Source organism: Leptinotarsa decemlineata, unplaced genomic scaffold (genome assembly GCF_025532065.1).
Source record: "Leptinotarsa decemlineata unplaced genomic scaffold, Ldec_3_MD MMD2_P_RNA_scaffold_11, whole genome shotgun sequence".
NCBI lineage: Eukaryota > Metazoa > Arthropoda > Insecta > Coleoptera > Chrysomelidae > Leptinotarsa > Leptinotarsa decemlineata.
In genome coordinates, this window is record NW_027412525.1 from 5,131,974 (window position 1) to 5,155,643 (window position 23,670).

The window sequence follows — 23,670 nt, forward strand, 5'->3', positions numbered from 1 at the left end:
CCGCTCGTTCGTTCAGATAGTGTGTGTGTGCGCGATGTTGTAAGTGTGTGTGTATGACTTCACAACAGCACTAACATAGACCTGGTTCATTGGAAAGTAGGTCACTAGTCCCGACTCACTTTCACTTGTTACATGGACTCCTAATCATTTTCCATTGTGGTCCTGTGCCGGCTGCACGGGTTTTCGACTGTACCGCTCGCTGCTGGTCAGTTCAGTTTGCGATCTCAGGCAAGTCGGAGGTGTGACTGTCGATTTCATTTGTTCTAGTCGAGTGCGTGAGTGTGCCCCACATTCTGGATTATAACTCTCTTTTGGTTTCGTTGGATTATTGCGCCAACTGGATGTAACTGTGCTGTGGTTGTGTTCGCTAGGATTTAACATGACGGTCAGGTAGTGCAGGCTGACTATAAAATTTTGTTGTGACTATCGTGTGAAATGTTACTCGACATGGAGAATCATTCTACGTTATTGTCTCTCAACATGTCTTCATTCAGCGCGAATTCGGGCGATTCCCCGATGGCTAATCAGGCCTCCAGCCCCCAATACGGCTCGCCTCCAATTTCCGTCCCTTACAGTAGTTGCCAGCAAACCATGAGCATGCAGCACCATCATCAGCAGTCGATGATGATGTCCCAGTCCATGAATAACCTTGACACGTCTTATTTGTTTTCCCCAGGAGCCAACACGCTGACCGGCATCGACATGGGGGCCAGTTACCAAATTACCGGACCTACGACTTCCCTGGCCGGTTCCGGGGATGGTTCGGATACGAAGGATGGCATCGAGGAATTGTGTCCTGTTTGCGGGGATAAAGTATCGGGATACCATTACGGACTTCTCACCTGTGAGTCCTGCAAAGGATTTTTCAAACGAACCGTTCAAAATAAAAAAGTATACACGTGTGTGGCAGAAAGGAGTTGTCACATTGACAAGACTCAAAGGAAAAGGTGCCCGTTTTGTAGGTTCCAGAAATGCCTGGAAGTCGGGATGAAACTGGAAGGTGAGTTTTTGTGTTTTTTTAGCATGTCGTTATTTTTCGACGGTAGGGGAGACTGAGGATACCCACACTCAGAATTCAGTTACTGGAATTTTTCATCGTTTTTAACTATTGCTATTATACTTATATCCCACATCATCATTATTCACGACCATGCCTTTCAAAAGTTACCTAATGAGGATATTTGACTCGATCATTCAAAATGAGTAAAAACATTGGTCTACAAGTTGATAATTCTTCATTATTTGAATACTATCGATAAAATGAACACAAATCTGAAATGCACAAATAATTATTTGAAATAATTTTACTGAATCGGAAAGGTAAACTGAAGTTATTGAAGTGGAAATTTCAATTTACACTCGGAAGTAAGGGCCAATTTAGACTTCATAATCCTTGTCTCAGTTTCAGTCTTTGTCGTTGTCTTAAGAAATGTTTGACTGGTCAGTTTATAAAGCTCAATTTTAGTCCTAAAAGTTATTACTAGTGAAATATGACAAATGATAGCTGAAGCTTTTGTTGATATTAATCCGAATCCTTTTTTTTTAAATAAGGTAATTTATTTTTCTTGGTAAATCAGAATGGACATAAACACGATAATCATGAACATCAGCCAACATTTGTAAATTTTATTATCGTATTATCGTAATTTTCTTTGGTTTTTTAATTAATTCCACAAAAGTGCCATCATTTTCTGTAAAAACTCTGCTACCATTTTTTTTAAAACGAACACCATCAACTATTAGCTGTCAACAATTAACCGGTGTTTGTGGTATACTTAGGTACGGATATTTTCATCTAGAAGTTGAAATTCGTAAATTTAAGGTCACGATCTAAGTACAAAAACTGTATAAATGATTTTATGGAATTTATACCTACCTTGAACTTTTTTAAATACCTACTGAAATTATTACAGATATAAGGACTATGATATCTAAATTGGTGCTAAAACTTATGATTCGATCACTTTTAATGATTCTGTTCAAAACGTGTATTACTATCCATGACCAGTCACCTGAACCTTGTGTCTTGCATTTTTCGACAAATTTTCTAGTATGAATTTCATTTTGGCTAACCTGCATCATTCATACAAACCTACGCACATTTTTCCACAATTTCATCCTCCCATTCAGATTTTGACAGATTTTAAAGTATTTCGTTTATTTCCTTCTTTCAGTACATATTGCCTCAAGGTGCAATGCATGTTTCAGTTTTTACGGCATTTTTTACTTTCATAATTCTGAGCATCTACAATAAGAAGGTTTTACGGGGTACTTCTTTGGGTCAAGTAAAGTATTCTCAAGTTGCATAATATGTTCATTCAAACTTCGATATAAGCAATATCAGTCAATTCATTTAATCATTGCATTGAGAACTTGAAAATATATCACATTTACATTAACAATATAATTTTACACAAACAAATAATTCACTTCAAACTCATAATTGTTTATGAACTTGTTCAGAATTGAAAGTACAATTAACACTGAGAATGTTTTCCCTCCAAGTCATTCAGTGAGTAAAGAATATATTATTGTCAAAATTACTATTTCAAACATTCCTTGAATTGAAGAAAAATGTCTTGGGTCATGAATCCTAATGTGTCAAAATATCCTCAGTTTCCCCTGCGTCAAACTTGTAGAGAAAACAAGATAAGATTAGGATAGTGTAAACAAATGTCATTTCTTACCTGAAGTTGAAATCAGCGCGGAAAAAATAGTTGCGAATCTATAAACACACCTTTAGTAGGTATCCGCAATAAAAAAAATGTTTGCTAATTAGTATTGTTTTGCTACCAGTGGAAATACCATGCTCAAAATACAGGCGAATTGTGACTCACTTGTAAACATCTGATAACAATTTGTTAAATCGCAAAAGAAGTTTTAAAAGTGTCTCAGAAACTAATCGATAAAAAGTTGAAGATTTGAATGTAAAACAACAGCATTGTGTAATTAATCAAAATATTAGTTCACTGTCAAAGAAAAAGTTTATTTCAACTCGAGCCACGTTTTTTACACCTGCCGACAGATGCGAGACTTAAACATAACCTCAACTGAATGAAATATATAAATTGACTATCTTGAAACCCGTATAGTTGAAAAAATAATAACCTTTGCAGGTGTTGTGGTCCCAGTAAAAGAACCCACGAGCATAGAAATTGTAATAGAAATTCGTTAGTACAGATCATGACAGACCGATTTGATAATTTGGTGAACGAGAACATGCTAATGTTTGTTAACTTTATATTCATAGCCTACTTTCACGTCCATATTCAGTTTTCTTTCGAGATTTATTTCTCTCTTGCGACATTTGACAGTTCTCCGAAAGGTAACAGAATATAAAATTATTAAATTGAGTTATACAGAAAGAGTGCACTAGCAAATGTAGTTTTTTGTAGTTATTTTTTTGCAAATAATCTAGCACTGTAATCGAGACTGAATGTAAGTTTCATTTTCATTTTCATTGAATATTGGGAACAAAAGTTTTGAATATGTTGGTCAAAGTGTATTTTATGAGAAATTAAGGAGTTTTCATGGAAAATATTTGCCGAAAGTGCAAAAAACTCATTGTACTTGTATTATATTGATTTCAGAATTTTTTCGTAAAATTTATTATTGTAAATAAGTCAAAACAAAAAATATATTTTGGAAAAAAATAATTCATTTTCAAGTAAATGGAACTTGAAACTGATCGAAGAAATTCTCAATTCATGATTTTTTATTGAAATTGATTTTGAAATAAAGGTGTAAGTAAACTTAAACCATGTCTGGTTTAGATGCTGATGTTTACCATAAATAGAAATTTTTGGACGAAAAATATTACTGAACATCTCTTAGTGAAAAAACATTTTTTTAAAATTCTGTTTTCCTTCAATTGTTTTGTGAATAAACAAATGACACATTAATATGTTTTCTGCAGTATAAAAGGTTTTTTAATTTTATATCTGTTCCAATGTGGTTGACAATGTTTTTTGATGGATGTTGAGGATTAAGACTTGCTTCTGAAATATTGATAATAACTACTCTATGGGCAAAGTATTCGAATGAGTTGAATAATATTACCAAAAAAGTTATAAGATATAAACAAAGATGGAATATCTCATTTTGAACTTTTATTGTAATATTGACAAATCCAAAAAATATACTTTTTTCTTGTCACAAAATTCAACAAGTTAAACGTACCTACACCTATACTATTTATATTAACTGAATGTAATAAATGAAATAAAATAAACCAAAGTAAAAATTGTGTGTGAGTATGAAATAAAAGTATTCTTGTAGCATTGCTTATGTGAAAGAAAATTATTTTAAACTGGAATTGAAAAGAACTATTCAAACATTGTTTTGCTGCTGGTGTTGTAGACACATTAACAGTACATTGCAAAATCTGTAAAATCAAAATGAAAAACTGTCATAAGGAATTGATAGGACCGAAAGTTTTTGTAGGTATTACTTAAGATGGCAATAGAAGATTTTTGAAGTATATAAACTTCAAAGTGGAAAATCAGGTCTGGTATATCTTCTTTTATACAGGGTGTTCATTAAATATGCGGAAAAAATTTAAGGGGCTATTCCTGGGACTATTCTGAGAATATTTTGTTCTGTGGTGATTTTTGATAGGGCGCTTTGTTTCGAAGATATACGGGGCGAAAAAGAAATTCGACAAAAACAATTTATTGAAAAAAATTACCTACAAGAACTGTTAACTGTTGAAAATTACTACCCCCGCTTGGGTGCAAGAATCCATTTTTCTTCTTAACGACTCTTGAACTCCTTCAAAAACACCAGGATCGCTTCTGATTGCGTTACACCCAGCAATTGTCCGATTTCTCAAATCTTCCACATCTTCCACCGTAATCGGCATGTTGTTGATAGGTACCAACGGAATTGTTAGATTTTTTATTACGTGGGTCCAGTGTATACTTTTATTTCGGCTACGTTAATATTTTAAAATTACCAACATTGTTATTGTCGAGATTTTTTTTCACCCCGTATCTTCGAAACAAAGCGCCCTATCAAATATCCTTAGAATAGTCCAAGGAATAGTCCCTTAAATTTTTACCGTATGTTTAATAGACATCCTGTATATCACTGCTGATCGTCTAACTGATCTACCTACTTTTTTATATTTACAGTTCAAACCATTGTATTATGAACAAAATGTAAGCTTTCTGATTTTTTTTTTATTTTATTCGGATTTCAAACGTTCATAATTGCTTTCGCTAGACTTACGTCAATGTGTGAGGGTTGGAAGGGGTTGAAAGTACCTGAGTTAAAGTGTAAAAACCTTTCTTTTGGATTATATCCATTGATATTCCCAATTTTACTTTCAGACCTTTAATTGAAATAACTTGATTTTTCTGAATAAAAGTGAGTGTTGAATTTCTCAGGTTGGCCACTGCTTACGAATAAAATATAGTTTCACTTCATTTTACCTGCATCCCATGCTGATTTGATAAGCTATTAAATTACGTCAAGCCGTTCAGCAATCATCATGCACGATGGTATTTCTAATCGTGAGTTGTTTCAGATGGAAATGTAACCATTCTATTCTAAATGGATGCGAAATAGCTCGACGGTGTTGGTAAATAGCTAGGCATTTCGTTTTTTTCAGTAGGATCGAGGCTTGAACCCATTCCGATCTTTTATTTTGAAATAGGTTGTGGGACGAGCCCCATTATATTTCGATATTTTTATTGTCTGCATTGATAGTAGTTATTTGTGACAACCTCGATGTCGACATGCATCAATTACAGTAGAAAAATCGCTGTGGTCGTTGGTATTATAAATATAGATCATTTCGATTGAGTGCTCTATAAATAATTATCGAACGTTATTGCGGAACCTACGTGAAGATTTTTTTTGTTAAGTAGTCGAGTAAGGAATTGTATTTTAATAAAACACAATAGAGAGGCAAACATTTTTATCGACTTTTCTGGGAATTTTCGGTGATTTTGTAGAAGAAATCGAAATATAGCAAGAATTCTAGAAACTCATTTTATAGTCTATTTCCTACTGCTCTACTATTTTCTATTTGTTGTTTTTTAATCATTTGGTTCTTATAGCTTTTCCTTTATACGGGCAAAATTATATTTTCAAAAAACTGTTTTGTCTTTTAGTGTGTTCCTGGGGCTATTCACACAAATGAGCCTAAAGTAATTGAAAATTAATTTACTAAAAATGAAAGGTTTCGAATTACTTTTGTTATAGCTGTATTATAGTGTTATAGGACTTATTTTGAAAAAGGAGAATAGAACTTCAAATTATTCTAGTTTTAACATGGTACTTTTATTCCTTGATTTCTACTAGGATGACATTCTCATTAAGTTTGTAGTAGACAGAAACCGTATACTGGGGAAGAAATGAAATTTAAAAAAAATTGCACATTTAACTATGTACATACTCATAATAACGAAAATTTTAAATTCTTTCGGTTCAAGGGATTAAATGTGAAATTGAAGAATTAAACTTGTCATCTTAATATAAAAAACTATATAAATTAATATAATGAATTCCACTAATCAAGTAGAAAGAAGAAATTAGAATTGTATTTTAATAAACTGACATAAAAATTTCCTTATTTGGGCGATTTCGTTTTTATTTATGTATTTCATACATTATAGTCGCAAAAATTTTGTCTACCAGTTATTCACCGGACCATTTCCATATGGTATAATGTAGTGTCGACTTTTCGTAAAGTGTAAAGATAGCCCAAACTAAGTAATTTTTTTTATTTTCATTATAAAGTCAGTCGAAAAATAAACGTAGATAAACGAGCAAAAATTCATATAGATTTCAGGAAGAGGCAAAAAATCACTTTTTCTAGTCGCAGGTGAACATGGAAAAACTGTTGAGCAGAACTAACGTGTTTGTATGTCAGAAAGTTGACCCAAAATTAAATTTTTCAATTTTGATAATTTCAAAGAGGTCAACAATTTTTTTAATGGAATAATGAAAATTTGAAAGACTATTCCATTCATACTTAAACTTTCGTTTTTGTAATATCTGATATTCAAAGAAAGTTTACAAAACATTGTCAAAAAATATGTTTTTACATTAAAACTCGATAGGATAAAGGTTGATGATTCTTTCGAGAATTTGTTGTATTCCATAAAGTGACTAATGGTGTATTGTTGCAAAGTAATCAAAGAATATTCTAGACGGAAAACGTTTCTGGCGAAACGTAATTAAAAATAATGGTGAATTATATTCAAGTCGTTTATCTATTTGTGTTTCAACAACAAACTATAGTTTATGGATAACTTTCTCTAACAATTCAAAGGTTTCCATAAAAAAATTCTGTGATAAAAAGATGATTTGAAAATAATGATGGATTAATTAAAATATATATTAGCTAAATTGTTTATAGGATACAAGTGAAATATCTTGTTTTTTTTAAGGAATATTAATATTAAATTTAAATGATTGAAAGCACATTAACCTTTTTTCTCAGGTAAATACATAAAAAATATTGATAGTGTGACTTTATTTCTCAGGTGTAAAGAGTTGTATTAGCTATTGCTGTTGTATAGAAAACTGTGTTGTTCTGCTAGGTTTCAAAGTTCTTCAAACTTGAGTTCCTCACTTCGGCATGAAAAATAATATTTGATCCTTTATTTAGTATTGAGGATTTATTCTTCACCCATACTAGCTATTAACATTGTGTTGATAGATTGTTCAGCTACAAAGTTTTCAACGTTTATTTTTAAACGAAAATTAGATTGGTATGAAAATACCAATCGAAAGCAAGCAATCACCGTTATCAATAATTCAAAATATAATCTGGAAAATAAATGTTCCAGAATAAATTTGTTGAATGCTATTTTAGACAGACATTGTTGTTAGTTGTTAATAGGTTTGGCCTGGAGATTCAATTTTTGATGAGTATAGAAAATGTGTTTGTAATAAAAAATAAAATTCATTCTTTTACATCCGGACAAAAACAATTTATATAATTTTGAACAGTAATCTATTCAAAATAATCAAATACGTAAAACAAAGTTGCAAAATCGTTGTTTGGACCGATTTTATGATTATTGATTTGTTGGATTCGTCTTTGCAGAATAACCACTGGAAAAAACTTCTTGAACAAATAGACGACGTTCAGTTTTTTGGGTCACATATGGAATAATTCAATAAATAGACTTTAAATATGATAAAAAAACATATAAAGTTTTATTTCTCATTTTTCATGATGATCTCCTATACCATGTATCAACGGCTACATCCATAAATTTCCTATAAAAATATTTGAAAGGTCAATTTAGAATCAAACGAAATATTGTTCCACACACCGACCAATTTTCAATAACAATTCACCTCGTTAAACATAAATTTCGTTGGTGGACTCGAACGTTTTCTAAAGTTACCCAACGCTGTTTCTGTTGTAACTTCTTGAGGAATTGGTACATTGCACAGTTTACTTTTAAACAATTGTGAACCTACATAAATTCTTAGTCAAATACTCGTTGCTCAATAAACATTTACTTTTAAATCTACTAATTTGAATAAACATTCGGAAATTGGGTTAACCATTAAGAAAAGCGGCATCTGGCACATTTCGCATCAGGTCAATTGTGTAACGATTGATTTTGAGTTTGAATATATAACAAAGGGTCGGAGTTTTGGCAACGACAATAGGGCAAATAATGAGGCTGTGTGTCGAGAAAAAAAATGAACAAATGCCAGGTGCATGCGGGGAGAAATTTCAAAAACTAGCCAACAGGTTTCGTAAGTAGCGAGATTATCTCACCTTTGAAACGTCTCGGTATTCATGTCACATCAGTGTGTATCATAACCTGCGGATATTTAACCATCTTTTGTTTCTTTGTCCGTCAGTTTGATTTAAAAATTGTAAAACATACAAAACGATTGATCAAAGAGTTGTTTAATTGAAAAAATTTGTCGTAACACAACTATAAGTATTATTATTTGATAAGCTGATCTGGAATTGCTATGTTAGCGAAAATTAGCAAAGATTCGCTCTTATACTCGTAGTAGCATGGTAGACATATAATGAAGAACCACATAAAATATGAAGTTAGAAAGTCTTATAGGGGCACTTGAATAACGGAATCTTTAGTTTTCCATGAAAACTATAATGAATTATTTTAGCAACTGCTCATGGTAATTTATTTATTACTGTAACAAGTAAGAAATACTTTAAATTACTCTATTTTGAATAACGTTATTTCAAAGGTTGTCGATGAACGTATCTAATAAATATTCTTTTCAATTCCAAACTCAAGATCACAGGATTATTTTTCCTGTTGAATTAGGTATACATTCTAAACTTAAAAACTATGAAGAATATTTTTTACTCTACTGCAACATTTGATACGTATATATACAATCTTGATACAAAAAATGTGGGAATCTTCCAAAGAAAGGAAGGGAGTAATCAATTCAAAAATAACTCTCTCTATACATGGATGTGTAGATCATACAAAGAAGCAATTTTCAGACAGAGACTGGAAGAAAGCCCTCCTGAAACAGCTACTTTCATATAGACATTGAATTACACGAATTGAATTACGTGTACAAGATGGAGTAGTAGAAAACTAAAAACTTTCTTTCCCAAAAATTAATCACTCCTAAAAAGTATAACCCCTTCAATTCGTATATATACAAGTTTTGTCGCGCTTACATTCGATTTTTTTATGATGATAGTTTTTTTTATGATTTTTTTTATGATTGAAGTAAAGTTATTCTTTCTAGAGGCTATATGAAACTTTAAATTAATTTTTTGTGCGCTATTATGAGTCGTCAGTAATCATACTATAAATTCATCGTTCCCTTTTACAATAATCGACTTCAAAAAAGTATACTGAACCTAAAGTTATTGAGATACTCATTGGGTTGCAGACTGCTGAAGTTAAAATTATCGAAGCTTATATATTACGCCTCATATTACACTGTGTTCGAAAACTGAGTTATTGGATTACTAGAAGTTCTTGTAGATGTCAGAAGTCAAAAGTACAAAAACTTGTTTACTGCCTACAGACTGTTATGTCATATTTATTCATTTACTCATATGGATATGAGCACTAACGAAATCATCAAATATTGTGTATGAAATGAATAGATACAATACTGAAACATCCTCAGAGACATGCCGATATAAAATTCACAAGTCAGATCAAAGTCCAAAATTTTTGTTCTGCATACCACACATTTTTTCACCTCAAACGGTGCTGATTCTCACTGGGGCCAGTTTTCTGTAAAAAGTCATTGTCTCTGATCCTTCTCATATAATTGAGAAACTTTACGGTTCCTTAGACAGTTTTTTTTATCGTGGCATTTCATTCTAGTAACATTTTATTTGATCAACTTCCCATGGTCATGTGGCTTCCAAAAAAATTTTCGACCAATGGTATAAGAGAAGTTGGTAGTTCACTTAATTTGTCTCTGTAAGAGTTTTTTCTAGTTTCAAGTCACAAGTGTATGGAATCAGAAGTTTTCAGTGTTATTGGTTATCTTCTGAGATACAGCTTTTGAGACATTCATGAACATACTCATGAATTGCTGCTTGAAACACCGATGTGTTTCCAAACAGCTGTGTATCGAGTGTTGTATTGTAATATTCATTAAAAACTCTGAAATAAGGGAAGAGCTACTCGTTTTCAACAACGGATTCGTTTGTTTGAAAGTGATTGTTTCATGGTGAATTTCACTAGTTCGGACTTCCGTTGTCTAATATGATTCTAATATTCAAAATCTATGAAAGAACAGACAAAAAAAGAAAAATTACCCTTCAACCCAAGAACGAGTGCACATGTTTTTATTTTGTGACGTTGATTTGAATCCGAAATCAGCAATCGTAAAGAAATGAATGAATCAGAAATAGATCGAAAAATTGTGCAGAAACACTGTACACGTCTGGCGATTATAGCAGTATAGACTCTTTCAAGGTGAACAGGAAAAGTTGAAATACCTACAAGAGATATACAATCTGAGTATTTAATATTCAGACGTCGGCTAGTTTCTTTTCCATTACCAGTTTCTTTTCGAAACGAATGTTCCGTTAATATTACGAGTGTGTAAACGAGAAAGTGAAATCTTGAAAATGCTCACATGGAAGCTACTTAAAATTATTTTTGGCGGCTCCTTCGGATAAAACAAAATTGAAACTTTCATGTTGGCGATTATTTTATTATTGAAGTAAACAATACTTTTTTGTGTTTAAAGGGCCTGGCAGTGTTTGGTGTTCAAAGATGATCTTGTTGAATATTGTTTTTACAATATTTTCCAAAGCAGTAGATATCACATATGTCCTTATATGCCATGAAAAATCTGCCTGGTTCTCAATAAACTGAATTTTTAGTTTTTCCATTTCCTTCAACAAATGTCTCTTTCCAATCTGATACTGTGTCGTCAAGGTGACCATTCGGTCCAAATTTAGAAAAAACTCCTGTCATCTGATATATCAAAATATATAAGCACAATTTTACCCGAACTGATGTTACACGTGGAATATTGTATTTATTTTAGTATCTCAACTAACTATACCTAGTTCAAGTACCTACAAATACCTATGTATTTGAGTAAATTTTTGTGAGGTATACCTATAGTAGGGTATGTTAATTCAAATTAAAATGATGATCGTTTTAGGAAATATGGGGTTCAGCAAAGTATTGAAATCTAGGCCAAACAGTACTATAAAATAGCGTTGACGCTTCTTTGAAATATCCAAATTTCTGATTGATAGGCAGTTGTTCTGCTGACAGTAGGAGTATTAGAAAGTTCTTAAATTTGATTGTCTATGGTTTATCATGTAGTTATTAGGCTCATTTTCAATTTATAAGATGGTATACTGTATTTTTGAGGTATTAAGATACAATTTTTCATATACTATACTGAGATACATGGTTTAACCAGAACTGGTAAGAATATTTCCAGCAGGACGGTGCTCCACCTCATTATTTTCTTTCCGTCCGACAATGGTTAAACGAGAGATTTCCGGATAGATGGATTGCCAGAAGGGGAGCAGTGAATGGCCACCGAGATCACCGGATATAACACCCTTAGATTTCTTTCTTTGGGGGCATCTTAAATCTGTTGTTTATAAAACACAACCTTCTGATATTGAAGAACTTGAAAGACGAAATACAGCAGCATGCCAGTCAAATCTGTTTTTCCGTTAATCAGCTGTCGCCCCCATACGAACGACAACTCTCAGAAGTTGAGAAACCACCCTCACTGGTATACACCGATGTTTCGCCTTAAGACACTTGCCCCAAGGCTCTTCAGTACCAAGTTGGATAACATTATGTAAATACACACAGTTCATTCATAAATTACGATTTTTTAATGTCACGAAATAAGCTTGATCTGCTTATGTCATCGATGACATCGTAATGTCATTCATTCACCTATTTAATTTAATCCCAGCCAAGAGGAATCTTATTAATCACTCCTAAAAATATAACCCCTTCAATTTTTATACATGTCTTTAATGTTTTTATGTAGAGTTTCTATCATGTTCAAATTATTCAACTGTTTACACTACCTTTTCATAATGTAATTTTTCTGTGTGCTTTTCATTTTGTATTTTGACTTGTCGATGAATCTTGTGTTCATAAAGATCAATGAATATTAGTATTATTGTTTACGATTATGAAAATATGATTAGGAAAAATTTATCAATGTATGGAATTAGCTTTGGGATATTCCAAAAGAGCAGAGTTCATTAAGCAAGGCATTATGGTTGTGTCTGTCAAAATCCTTCACGAAAACACTATAAATGACATCAGTCTAAAACCGTTCATCAGTACCCTCAGAAAGAAATTGAGTGACTGGTTAGTGACAAGGTTAGTGGCAGTTGATCGTTCTCTGTTGATCAGAACCCAAATGAATATTACTGGAGTTTTTTCCCAACACCAAATCGTTATTTTTACACCTCGACACGTGTTTCGATCACCAAGTGATCATCTTCAAGAGGAAGATAAAACTGTTTTATCTCCAAGTGTATCGATCACCAAGTGATCATCTTCAAGAGGAAGATTTATCTTCCTCTTGAAGATGATCACTTGGTGATCGAAACACGTGTCGAGGTGTAAAAATAATGACATCAGTCTAAAACCGTTCATCAGTACCCTCAGAAAGAAATTGAGTGACTGGTTAGTGACAAGGTTAGTGGCAGTTGATCGTTCTCTGTTGATCAGAACCCAAATGAATATTACTGGAGTTTTTTCCCAACACCAAATCGTTATTTTTACACCTCGACACGTGTTTCGATCACCAAGTGATCATCTTCAAGAGGAAGATAAAACTGTTTTATCTCCAAGTGTATCGATCACCAAGTGATCATCTTCAAGAGGAAGATTTATCTTTCTCTTGAAGATGATCACTTGGTGATCGAAACACGTGTCGAGGTGTAAAAATAATGATTTGGTGTTGGGAAAAAACTCCAGTAATATTCATTACTACACCAAAGGTTCCAAACAGTACATCATAAGAACTCAAATATTAAATAATATATGTCACAGAAATTCTGCATCATCCATTTGTTTTATTATTCATTAATTTCAGATGTAATTTTCAATTCAAAGAAAATTGGCCTATTACTCAATAATTCGACTGATGAAATTACCCTGGCTGAAATACTCGTAGTACCTATTACCAGTTTATTCATCGAATCAATTGAAACTATCGATTGGCTCGTTAATTCGTGAAACGTAGAAGCTTCACAGGGGGTTTCGTCTTTGCAATTGGTATTTAACAAACGTGGTCTTGTCGGCTCGAACGAGCCATTCAAAAATCAATTAAAAATGGCACTATAAAATAAATAAACCTTTCACTTTCGTGTACTCTAATCGTTTTATGTTGTTCTTTAGTATGGTAAAAACACGTGCGAGTAAAATGAGCACGTTTTTAGTGATCTTTTGTCACTTTCAGGCCTGAAAAGTATTGTGAAAGCGAGTCGACTAGAAAGAAAGAAATCTTAAGCCCGCAATTTCGTCATGTTCCGGCGAAGTATTGAAAAAACTAATTATATTAAGGTATGTCCATAGGTATGCCATAAGTATATCAGTGTGGTTGACTAATGATTTAAATTTAGAAATAAACGAGATTGACAAACTTCTCACAGGTAGTGAGGAAAAATAAATGCAATTCGAGAAAGTTTGAGACAAAAGAACAAGTATCTTCTTTTTTGACGTTTATATTCAGAAGTAATTGTCGCCATTTTGGCATGTAAACAAAGTATTTATCATCCGCAGTTCACATATACTCTTATAAAATCTTACTTATACCGAAAATTTGTATGTAAACTAGAGTTTCAGAATATCAATTTGAAATTTACACACATGACGTAACCGTCAATATCTTTTTCAACAAACATCTCTGTAAACGAATTGGGAACTGTTGTAATTTTTTAAGATAATAATTTGAAATTCAAATTGATCATATCGACTTAAATATGTGTAGATAATTAGAATTTATAAGAAAAATCTTACAAACTGTTCTTTTTTCAAGGTTAGTTTCATACGGCACGAAGAGAAAGATGAAGAGATTTGTCGCTTTTTATAAATTATATACATAAGAAAAAGCTGTTAAATGAAAATATTGAAGTTCAGTATGAACATAAAAAGGTTTTAGTATTCATTAAAATAGCCCTAGAAAAACAATAGTCACATACCCCCAAAATACTCAATTCACCAAACAACCTGAAAAGTCTTTGGACATTAGTGAATGAAAAAAATTGTAAAAATTTAGGAAAAAATGTGATATTTCATAAGGTTGTAACACATTTTGGGTAATGCCTTCAGGTATATCTCAAGTGGAACGATTCATTTTTTTCATCTTCTCTGCGTATGATTCTAGGGAAGAATTCCGGAGGACGATCCCATTATATCACCGTGTATTTCGAATAAAAATAGTATTGATGCTGAACTGAATGTAGTATACATATAAATCATATAACACCACCTTAAATAATACAATGAAACTGTTGTGCAAGATATTTTGAGTAGTTCTCTGATGATTAGAAAACTTACTCAATGAATTCAACCAGCAAGTGAATGTTATGCGTTCAGAGAAATAATAAGCGTTTACTTAGTTTTCAACATTCCTAATTGTCAAACCGAGAGAATCGAACGCATGTTTGCAATTCATTTCTCTTTTATACCAAACTAGTTACGTATGCACGAGAGAGTATTCATGATAATAAGATCCGACTCGAATAAAGTATTCAGAACAACTGGAAGGTTTGCTGTGATATCATCAAATGTTATACACGAATACTGATTATTTCTTGGTTTTCCATCGTTCGAGGGTCGTCTTCTATGTATTGCGATGTACTCACAAAATGTGCTCGAGATTTTTTTTATAATGTCATTGATGATGCCTAGGCTCAAATCATGGATAGGGTGTTTTTTACATTATAAGTGTTTTCTCAAGCAAAAGTAATTCTATCAAAACTACTTTTCCCAGAATGAAAATACTGTATTTTTGACGCGCATTTAGCTTACCTTAGCGCCATCAGGATATGCAGTCATTTTTTGGTGCTTAAGTCATTGATTCTTGAGTTATTGGCTAGAAAAATATCGAATAATTTCATCTCCACTATATCTCTGAAATGAAATGACATATTTAGTGTATCTATTGAAAACACTGTTCCCTCACCAGAACAAGAATACTGTCTCTCGACGCGTGTTCCGCCAACCAAGTTAGCATCATCAGGAGACGATTAAGATTATCACTAATAGGAAAGACTATGCTAATGTTTTTATTCGTATCTAGACGGATTATTACCTTATATAATGAGGGTCATTAAATTATTTCCTTGTACCGACTGATAGGTCAGTTAGCCAACTGAAAGCAATATTTGGTGTGTTCATCGTAGGGAAATCCCTTTATGATTTTTTTCTGAAGACTCAATTCACGATATGATATAACCTCGGATATGGTCATAATTCTTTTTTGTTGTACTTCTAGGTTAGATATTTGGAAATTTGGACGTGATGACATCAGATTCCGGTAATTACATTCCGGCATTTGATTGTGAAATATACTAACGTGTGTTATTGAATTGAAATATGATCGTCTTCATTGAAAACAAGAGAAAGTGTTGCATTTTTTAATATTTTCCAAAACTTTTAAATATTAGCAACAATTATTTCATTTCCATCAATAAAAACATCACATTCTTCAGTGTATGTGTTTTGAAGTTTCATTTTGGGCCACCCCGTAATTACAACAGGTATTAAACGTCTCGACCTACGCCTATGTGTGCCGCCAGTCGTTTTAGCACAGTAGGTGGTTCTTTTGTTTAGCATACTGTTCGCTCTATTTTGCCATCTATAGTAGTAGTAATAGAGATTTCACCCACCTATTCTTTGCTTTTTCTTACACCCTCGCGAATACAATTGTTTATATTTTAGGTTCGTCGTAACTCAAGAGTTATGTTCTATGGTTTCAACTTACCAGACCTGGTTTCTTTAGACTTTTACACGAACTCTTTCCCAGGTTAAAATATGTGTCCATAAAGTGCAATCTATCGGAACTTGTATATGTTGAAAGGTGTATTTTCCTTCTTGGAAGGTGCTGTTATTGGTTACAGTTATGAATTCATTTGAAAACAGTTTATTTATTTTTGCTTGATACAAAAAGTGAAAAGGAAAAAGTGTTTTTAATCCAATAACCATTAAATGCATAAGTAGTCGTTATTTCTATTGGACTCCTTCCTTCTGCTTGCATCTGAAACGTCAGAAATCAAACAGTCTGAAAACAAATGAAAAATTGATAAAAAAATTAAAAAAAGAAGAAATCTGAAAAACAAGATATTTCATATCATACAGTATGTCTACTGCAAATTCTTTTAGATTTTAGAGACGTTAGTGTTTGTAGCAGTTTCAATAATTTCTGAAGTTTGACCAATCCGTAAAGCACAGAAACGTAATATCATCAGAAATGTAGCTCAATTTCAGTTCTCAACAAATTTACAGACCACTTTGAGATGATCATGATAACCTCATTCAACTGCATTTACCTGGATAAATGCAAATCAACTCTCTTTTCCGTGTAATATATTCTGGTCATAATTGTCTCGTGCATTTGTGAATGCAGATTATTATAATAATTATAATCTCAGAAATTGAATTGTTAAATTCACTCTGTAAATGGGAAACTATTGGGCAATAAATTCATATCATCATTGAAATATTTGAAGTGATGAGTCGATGCCTTATACTCCTCCCCTATTTTCATTTCGGTTAATGATTGCTTATGTTTGTTACCTAAATCGGCGTCTATTAAACCTCTACAGATGAATCCATCCTGGATAAAATAATTAAATATTAAAAAATTATAGTGCCAACAATTCTATTGGGTGATCATCCAGTAAACAACATATTCCTTGTTAGTATACGAGCGTGTCTGATATCACGATCTTGGTAATTGGAATCTTTTCAGTTTCTTTGTGGGTTTGGTTCAAATTACATAACAACAACTACAACATAAAACACAACTTTTTCGGTGATGAAATGAATTCGACATTTATACTACTCGCATTCAACCAGATATTGCCTGAGATAGAAGATAGTTTTGGTGGATGAATATTTTATAACTTGTGTGGGTAAGTACTAAAAGTACTTTTTTAATATGTTTAAATGTCATACAGGCGTTCCATTTATCATGCAAGAAAACTTTCATATTGTGAACAGGTGGTCTTCTATTAACTATTTAATTTTTTTAAATGTTCATTATGGTTGTCTTTCAATTAAATATCTGGGAATCCTAAATATCGAGGTCTCAACTGTCTCGTCATATTTTTCACCTTGAATAACTCCTGGTTGTGTTCGCAATGAATACAACATTGACATGGCTTTAAAGGTTTATTACTTGATGTGTAAATATTTTTTTATTTTCTCTGTACAGCTTCTCTTGTCCTACATGTTATCTAGTCACTTTCATTGTTTATGTGTACGTAGTTAATCTAAAATGACTAACTAACTACATTGCTAATTTTGAAAAACTCACCCTGAACAGGTATATTAGATACTGCAAGAAATCGTAGACTTTTTATCGGTAAGATAAATCAGTAAGATTTGTGCAAGAAAGTTACTGACCTAGTCAATGAATAATGTGATAATGACAAAAAATGTGCATCCAAAGTAACCTAGAAAAAAATACATTCTTCGGAATTGCACCGTCTTTCATTATTGATAAACATATTTATAACAAAAAAATAACAAATTATTGAGCTGTTACGGGCCCATTTACAAATTTCCTAAATCTATAGTCGAATTCCCTGTGACCGTTAAAAAAGGGCTTTGACCCCGCTTGTTTCCTAACTGTACTTTGAATGTCCCGTTAGTTTCTTTGACCATCGAACTTAAAGGGACTTTCCCTAAGCTACTCTGGTGGCTAGATATAAAATTCTTTCATAATGGGCCGGTATTTATTGTACCTGTACTACGTGGTTTTTGTTTATTTCAAATTAGTTGTGATTGTAGTGGGAAATGTAATTTGAATTCGTGTAATTCAGACGAGCAGCGGATAATTTAATAAGTTGAACACCGGATGTTCCATTGTCATGCGATTTCAGTTTCCTCTAGGGCATGATTAACTATGGCGGCCACCTCATCTGATACTTTTCACGGAAACCATTATGGAACTAGAAAGCCCATAATTTCATATACATTTTGGAAGTGACTGATATATCTGTTAGTAAGTGCTGTTTCACTCGAAATTCTACCGCATGAAAATACCTTAAACTACATGACATCTGCAATTCAATGTAGGGAGCTGAAAAAATTTTTCCATAGATAACTTCCTAAGTAATGGAAATTTCTACAAAAACTTGACTATCGATAAGTCGATTTGAATATCTCACAGTCGCAAGTTTCAAGTATTTAACGCTTATAATTTCTCAAAAATGTTTACAATAGATAATTTCGAAGTTGATCAAGTTTGACGAGCATCGCAGAAGAACGAAAATATTTCAAACTTCATTTCAAACCAGAGGTAATGTAATTTATTAAGCATTCGAATTACCTATATCGTAGAACAGTGGACTACATGATACTTAATATTTTGTTTCTAGGCTATAAACTTTATACAACAGAGACCGACACCTGTCGAATATAATCCAACGCCCTTTGTGGTATTAGCCAGGGGAGTAGTTGTTTTCTGATAGGTGTCAGTCCATTGCCCTACAGTGTAGGGAGTTGAGACTAGTCTGAACGAATTGTTCCTTTAAATGATTTGACAGACAGTTAAATCATATATTTGACTTTGACTCAAAAACATATTGGTCGTGCGATTTTTAGAATTTGATACATGTAGTTTAGGTCTTCCATCCAAATACCAAAGACAACGCTCAACGTCTGCTCTGAGGTTTGCCGAATATGTTAAAATTTAAAAAAAAATGATTAAATAGTTTATTGGTACATTATTTTTGCATAGAGTTGAACTGAATGTTTTACCCAAGTAAAAGTTTTCTGTATCTTATACACAATTTTTTTCTTATTTTGACATTTATAATTTCAGATTCGTTATTTCCTGTCAAAACGCGGGTGAAAAATTTTTATTTCCTTGTTTTCCTTTGGACATATTAACATGAATCGCTATTCGATCTTTCCATTTCAGCATTCTTCAATAATAAAATCATTAAAAAGAGATTTACTTTTGAAACCTTGTGGCTGTTTGTCAATAAAACTGTAGGTATATTCAGAGTCTAAACAGTGTAATCGTCCAAATATTTTAAGCCTTGCGGTCTTCCACAATTTTTATCAATTCGAACTGTAACCAACCGTGAAGCATTTCTCTGACTGTTTCGAATTTACTCCCAGATAGTTATCAGTTAATTTAGCATATGCAAAAAGGCAACATATTCAAAAAAATCTCAAATTTTTGACATCAACTTTCCTTCCGTATTATAAAAACTTTCTGGATGGAACTTTATCTATTAAAGATTTTGTGTATCGTTTTGCCAGTAGGTACTTTAAATTGATATACACCGTGCCTTCACTATGTGACTAGTTTGTCAAATTTTAGGAAGTGACTTCCTAAAAAGTGTGTAGATGAATTGTATTTTACCGGTAGGACAGTAGCCGGTCGGGTTGACGGGGGTGCTTTGCTCCACTCACTCATTCGACCGCTATGTGAATCGGTGGTTCAAGCTGTACGATTTGGACGATCGATTTTCACTTGCTATCGACCAATCCGTGTTAGAAATCACACGTTAAAAGGTAAGACCCCATTAGTAATATTCATTACTACACCAAAGGTTCCAAACAGTACATCACAGGTAATATAATATAATATAAAACACGAGACTAATATTCGTGTTCAGCACGTTAAATCCAGACAAGATCAGATATTTCCACAATTTCAAGTTTGCGAAATATTATTCATCACTGATATATTTAAAATCTTCAACCTTTCTTAATTTGTAGTATTGGTTTCCAATATTTTCAGTTCTTCGATGTGGTTTAGATACGAATGCTAATATAAATCATCCGTCGGTTTATTGAAATATTTATCAATTTCTGATTTCATCCATGTTCCAAGCCTTATCACCTACGCCAGTAATAAAATGAATTATTCAATGAAAAATATAAATATTTATAAGATGTGGTGTTATATAAAAGTTGGCCATTCATTCAATGTAGTATAAGCAGAAATAATAACTCGATGAAGAGCTGCCATAAATTAAGTGATTTTATTTTTCTTTTGCTGATGGGTTTGTTTACTTAACGAAATTTTGAAAGGATAACCGCATTGAGAAGTGAAAGTAGTAGCAAAAAGAAAAATCAATTTATCAAAAAGTTTGGTAACCAAATTAAAATAATAATTTTGAAACCTCACTGAACGTTTTAGGTGGCTGAATATTCTAGAGACTGTTAAAAAATGGTTTCTTCAAGAAATTAACATTTTATTCCTCGAAAATAAAATTTTGACAGTACCTACTCTCACTAATTTATTGAAATGAAACTTCTCTACGTTGAGCTAGGTACTACCTAATTTGAAAATAATCAAACTTTACATAATGACTTTGTAAAGATATATTGTTCAGCAGTCCATCTGAATTCATCAGATACATTTCAATTAGATTTTTTATCATGTTTTTTTTTGTTTTTGTTATGCATCGCATACAAAACCGGTTTCTTCAATCGTCTGCCAATTGACTCTGAATCAGTCATTGATAATATCACTGAAATTTGACATTTGGAATTCAATGTGACAGCAACTGAGTCCAAGAGTAAAACATACCTTGTTGTGGAGTGCCTTGTTTCGATTTATTTTTATGTATAGAAAATTGAAAAAATAAATGCATTTCTTTGTTAAATTTCATAAGATGTTTATATATTTCAAGACAAATCTTGTCCTTGATATTTCTACTCCAATCACAGATATTATCGATATTTATTTAATTTCAGTTTCACAATCTGTATAAGAAACTATTTCTTTTAATGAAAACACTCATTTTCCAAAACAAATCACACTGACGTATAAGACAAACATCGTCAAATCATAAAATTTGGATTTCGAAACTTAGTTTTTTGAGTCCATATTATATCGTTCCTTTTTCTAGAAATAATTTTCTGGAAACATATATCCGTCATACACGAAACTCAGTCGAACAAAATACATGCAACCCAATAAGTTTTAAAAGTTCACCTTTGATCAAATGCTTTGCTTAGCAGAAACAACATACAGTGTGTAGCAACGAAAACTTAACAGAGCCGTTTTTGAATATAAAAAGTAAGATTTTTAAAAAAAGCTCGGACACGTCGATTTCTAATTAAAGGGGGACACCTTTCAGACTAATCAGATTTTTTGTAGTACGCACCCCCTCGGCGGGGTGCGTACTACAAAAATACCTTTACATCTCTGTTAAAAGAACATTTTTGTAACGATTAGTTTTCGAGATAATTTGAAGATTTATAGGTATTTCTATTGAGTTCAACTCTTTTTAAAATAAATCAAATTGTTCTAAAGGTACAATTTACGTTCAGAACTTTCATAAAAAAAATAATTTTTTTCTTTTTATGACAACCTGCTAATTAATACGTGTCCATTTGATTTCGTAAAAAAGTAAGAATTATTTGTTTATTACGAGGAGAGTTTTTCATGGGATGGGGTTGGTTACCACCCTTACATTTTAGGTAATTTGAGTGGCACCTCCTTATGAAGGTTGCTTTTTGACGTGGATATTTTATGCTTCTGATAAAAAAGTGAATCATACTAAAAACTTACCTACACAACGAATACAACCTGCTGATTTCCTTGAATGCTGATGACACAGAAAAGTTTAAAAAACTGTTTTAGGGTTAATAAATCCCAATAATTGTTTTTAAAGCACACACAAAAAAAGTAACAACTGATAAGGGTAACTCACATAGGAAATTTAGAGTAAATGTTCAAAATGTGCGTCATTTTCCTCCATGCAACAATAAAGATTTTGTTCGAATTTTGCTCTTACATTATTCAACATCTCAGGAGTTATAGCTCGGCATTCATCAATAATTCTACGACTTAATTCATCCAAATTGGCTGGCTGTGTAGCATAAACTTTAGACTTTAAATATCCCCACAAAAAGTAGTCTAGTGGTGTTAAATCTGGTGATCGTGCTGGCCATTCAATTGGACATCTTCTGCCAATCCATTGTCCTTCAAAATGATTATTCAAAAAATTTCGAACCTGCTGGGCATAATGGGGTGGTGCACCGTCTTGTTGAAAATGGATGAATTCATCTTGACGTCTTGGATCCCGTTCAATTATTTCAACTATACGAGGTTGTATTGCCTCTTCAAGAAGTTGTAAATAAGAATTACCGGTTAAATTTCCATCAATGAAAAATGGACCTATAATATGATTGCCTAATATTCCGGCCCAGACATTCAACTTTTGGGGATGTTGGGTATGTATTTCTGCGTATTGTCTTGGGTTTTCATCCGACCAATAACGGCAATTGTGACGGTTCACGCAACCATTTAAATAAAATGAGCTTTCGTCCGAAAAACAGATGTTATAAAGCAGCTCGGAATATTGCATTAATATCTCACTCATGCACTCACAAAACTCCTGTCTTCGGCAAAATCATCCTCATTGAGTCCATGAATAAGTTTGATTTTTTAAGGATGGAATTTGTGGTTTTTAAGGATTCTCCATGCGCTCATATGGCTTATTTCGGCCATTGCTGATAAACCTATGGTACTTAACCTGGGATTGGCGATGACTTGACCAATCACTCCAATCGCATTATCGTCATTCACTACCCTTCTCTGAACATTTCTTTTCTTATGTAAAACCGAACCTGTCTCCCTGAATTTTGTGACCAAATCCAGAACGTGATTTCTGCTTAGGTGTTTACCAGGGTTTTGCTCGTTAAATAAAATGGATGTTCTATTAGCATTTTGGTCGTTGCCATAAAAATAAAGCAATAACTGAAACCCTTTCAGCAGTAGTGTAAGGCATTTTTAAACAAATAACAATACACGACCCGTTTAAACAAAACAATCGAACGATGTACTAATGAAAACTGGAAGAAAAGGAGTGGGTTTTGAATTTAAAAAAATGATAAGAAGAACTGCTCGAATTTTTTTTATTTAGGCATACTATCAAGTGGTCTGTCTAATGTATTATTAACATGGCAATTTTAACTTCAAATTTTCTCGGAAACTAATCTTTACAAAAATTTTATTTTAACAGAGTTGTAAAGGTTT

General features: G+C 32.6%; 1 protein-coding gene across 1 annotated transcript in view; it reads left to right on the forward strand.

Annotated features, from left to right (window-relative positions):
- The window catches only part of ftz-f1 (ftz transcription factor 1), a 345,263-nt gene that overhangs the window by 254,355 nt on the left and 67,238 nt on the right, over positions 1-23,670 (forward strand). Inside the window, 1 exon segment of the mRNA XM_074170214.1 lies at positions 677-1,000. Within this exon segment, the coding sequence (XP_074026315.1) occupies positions 677-1,000 (324 nt within the window).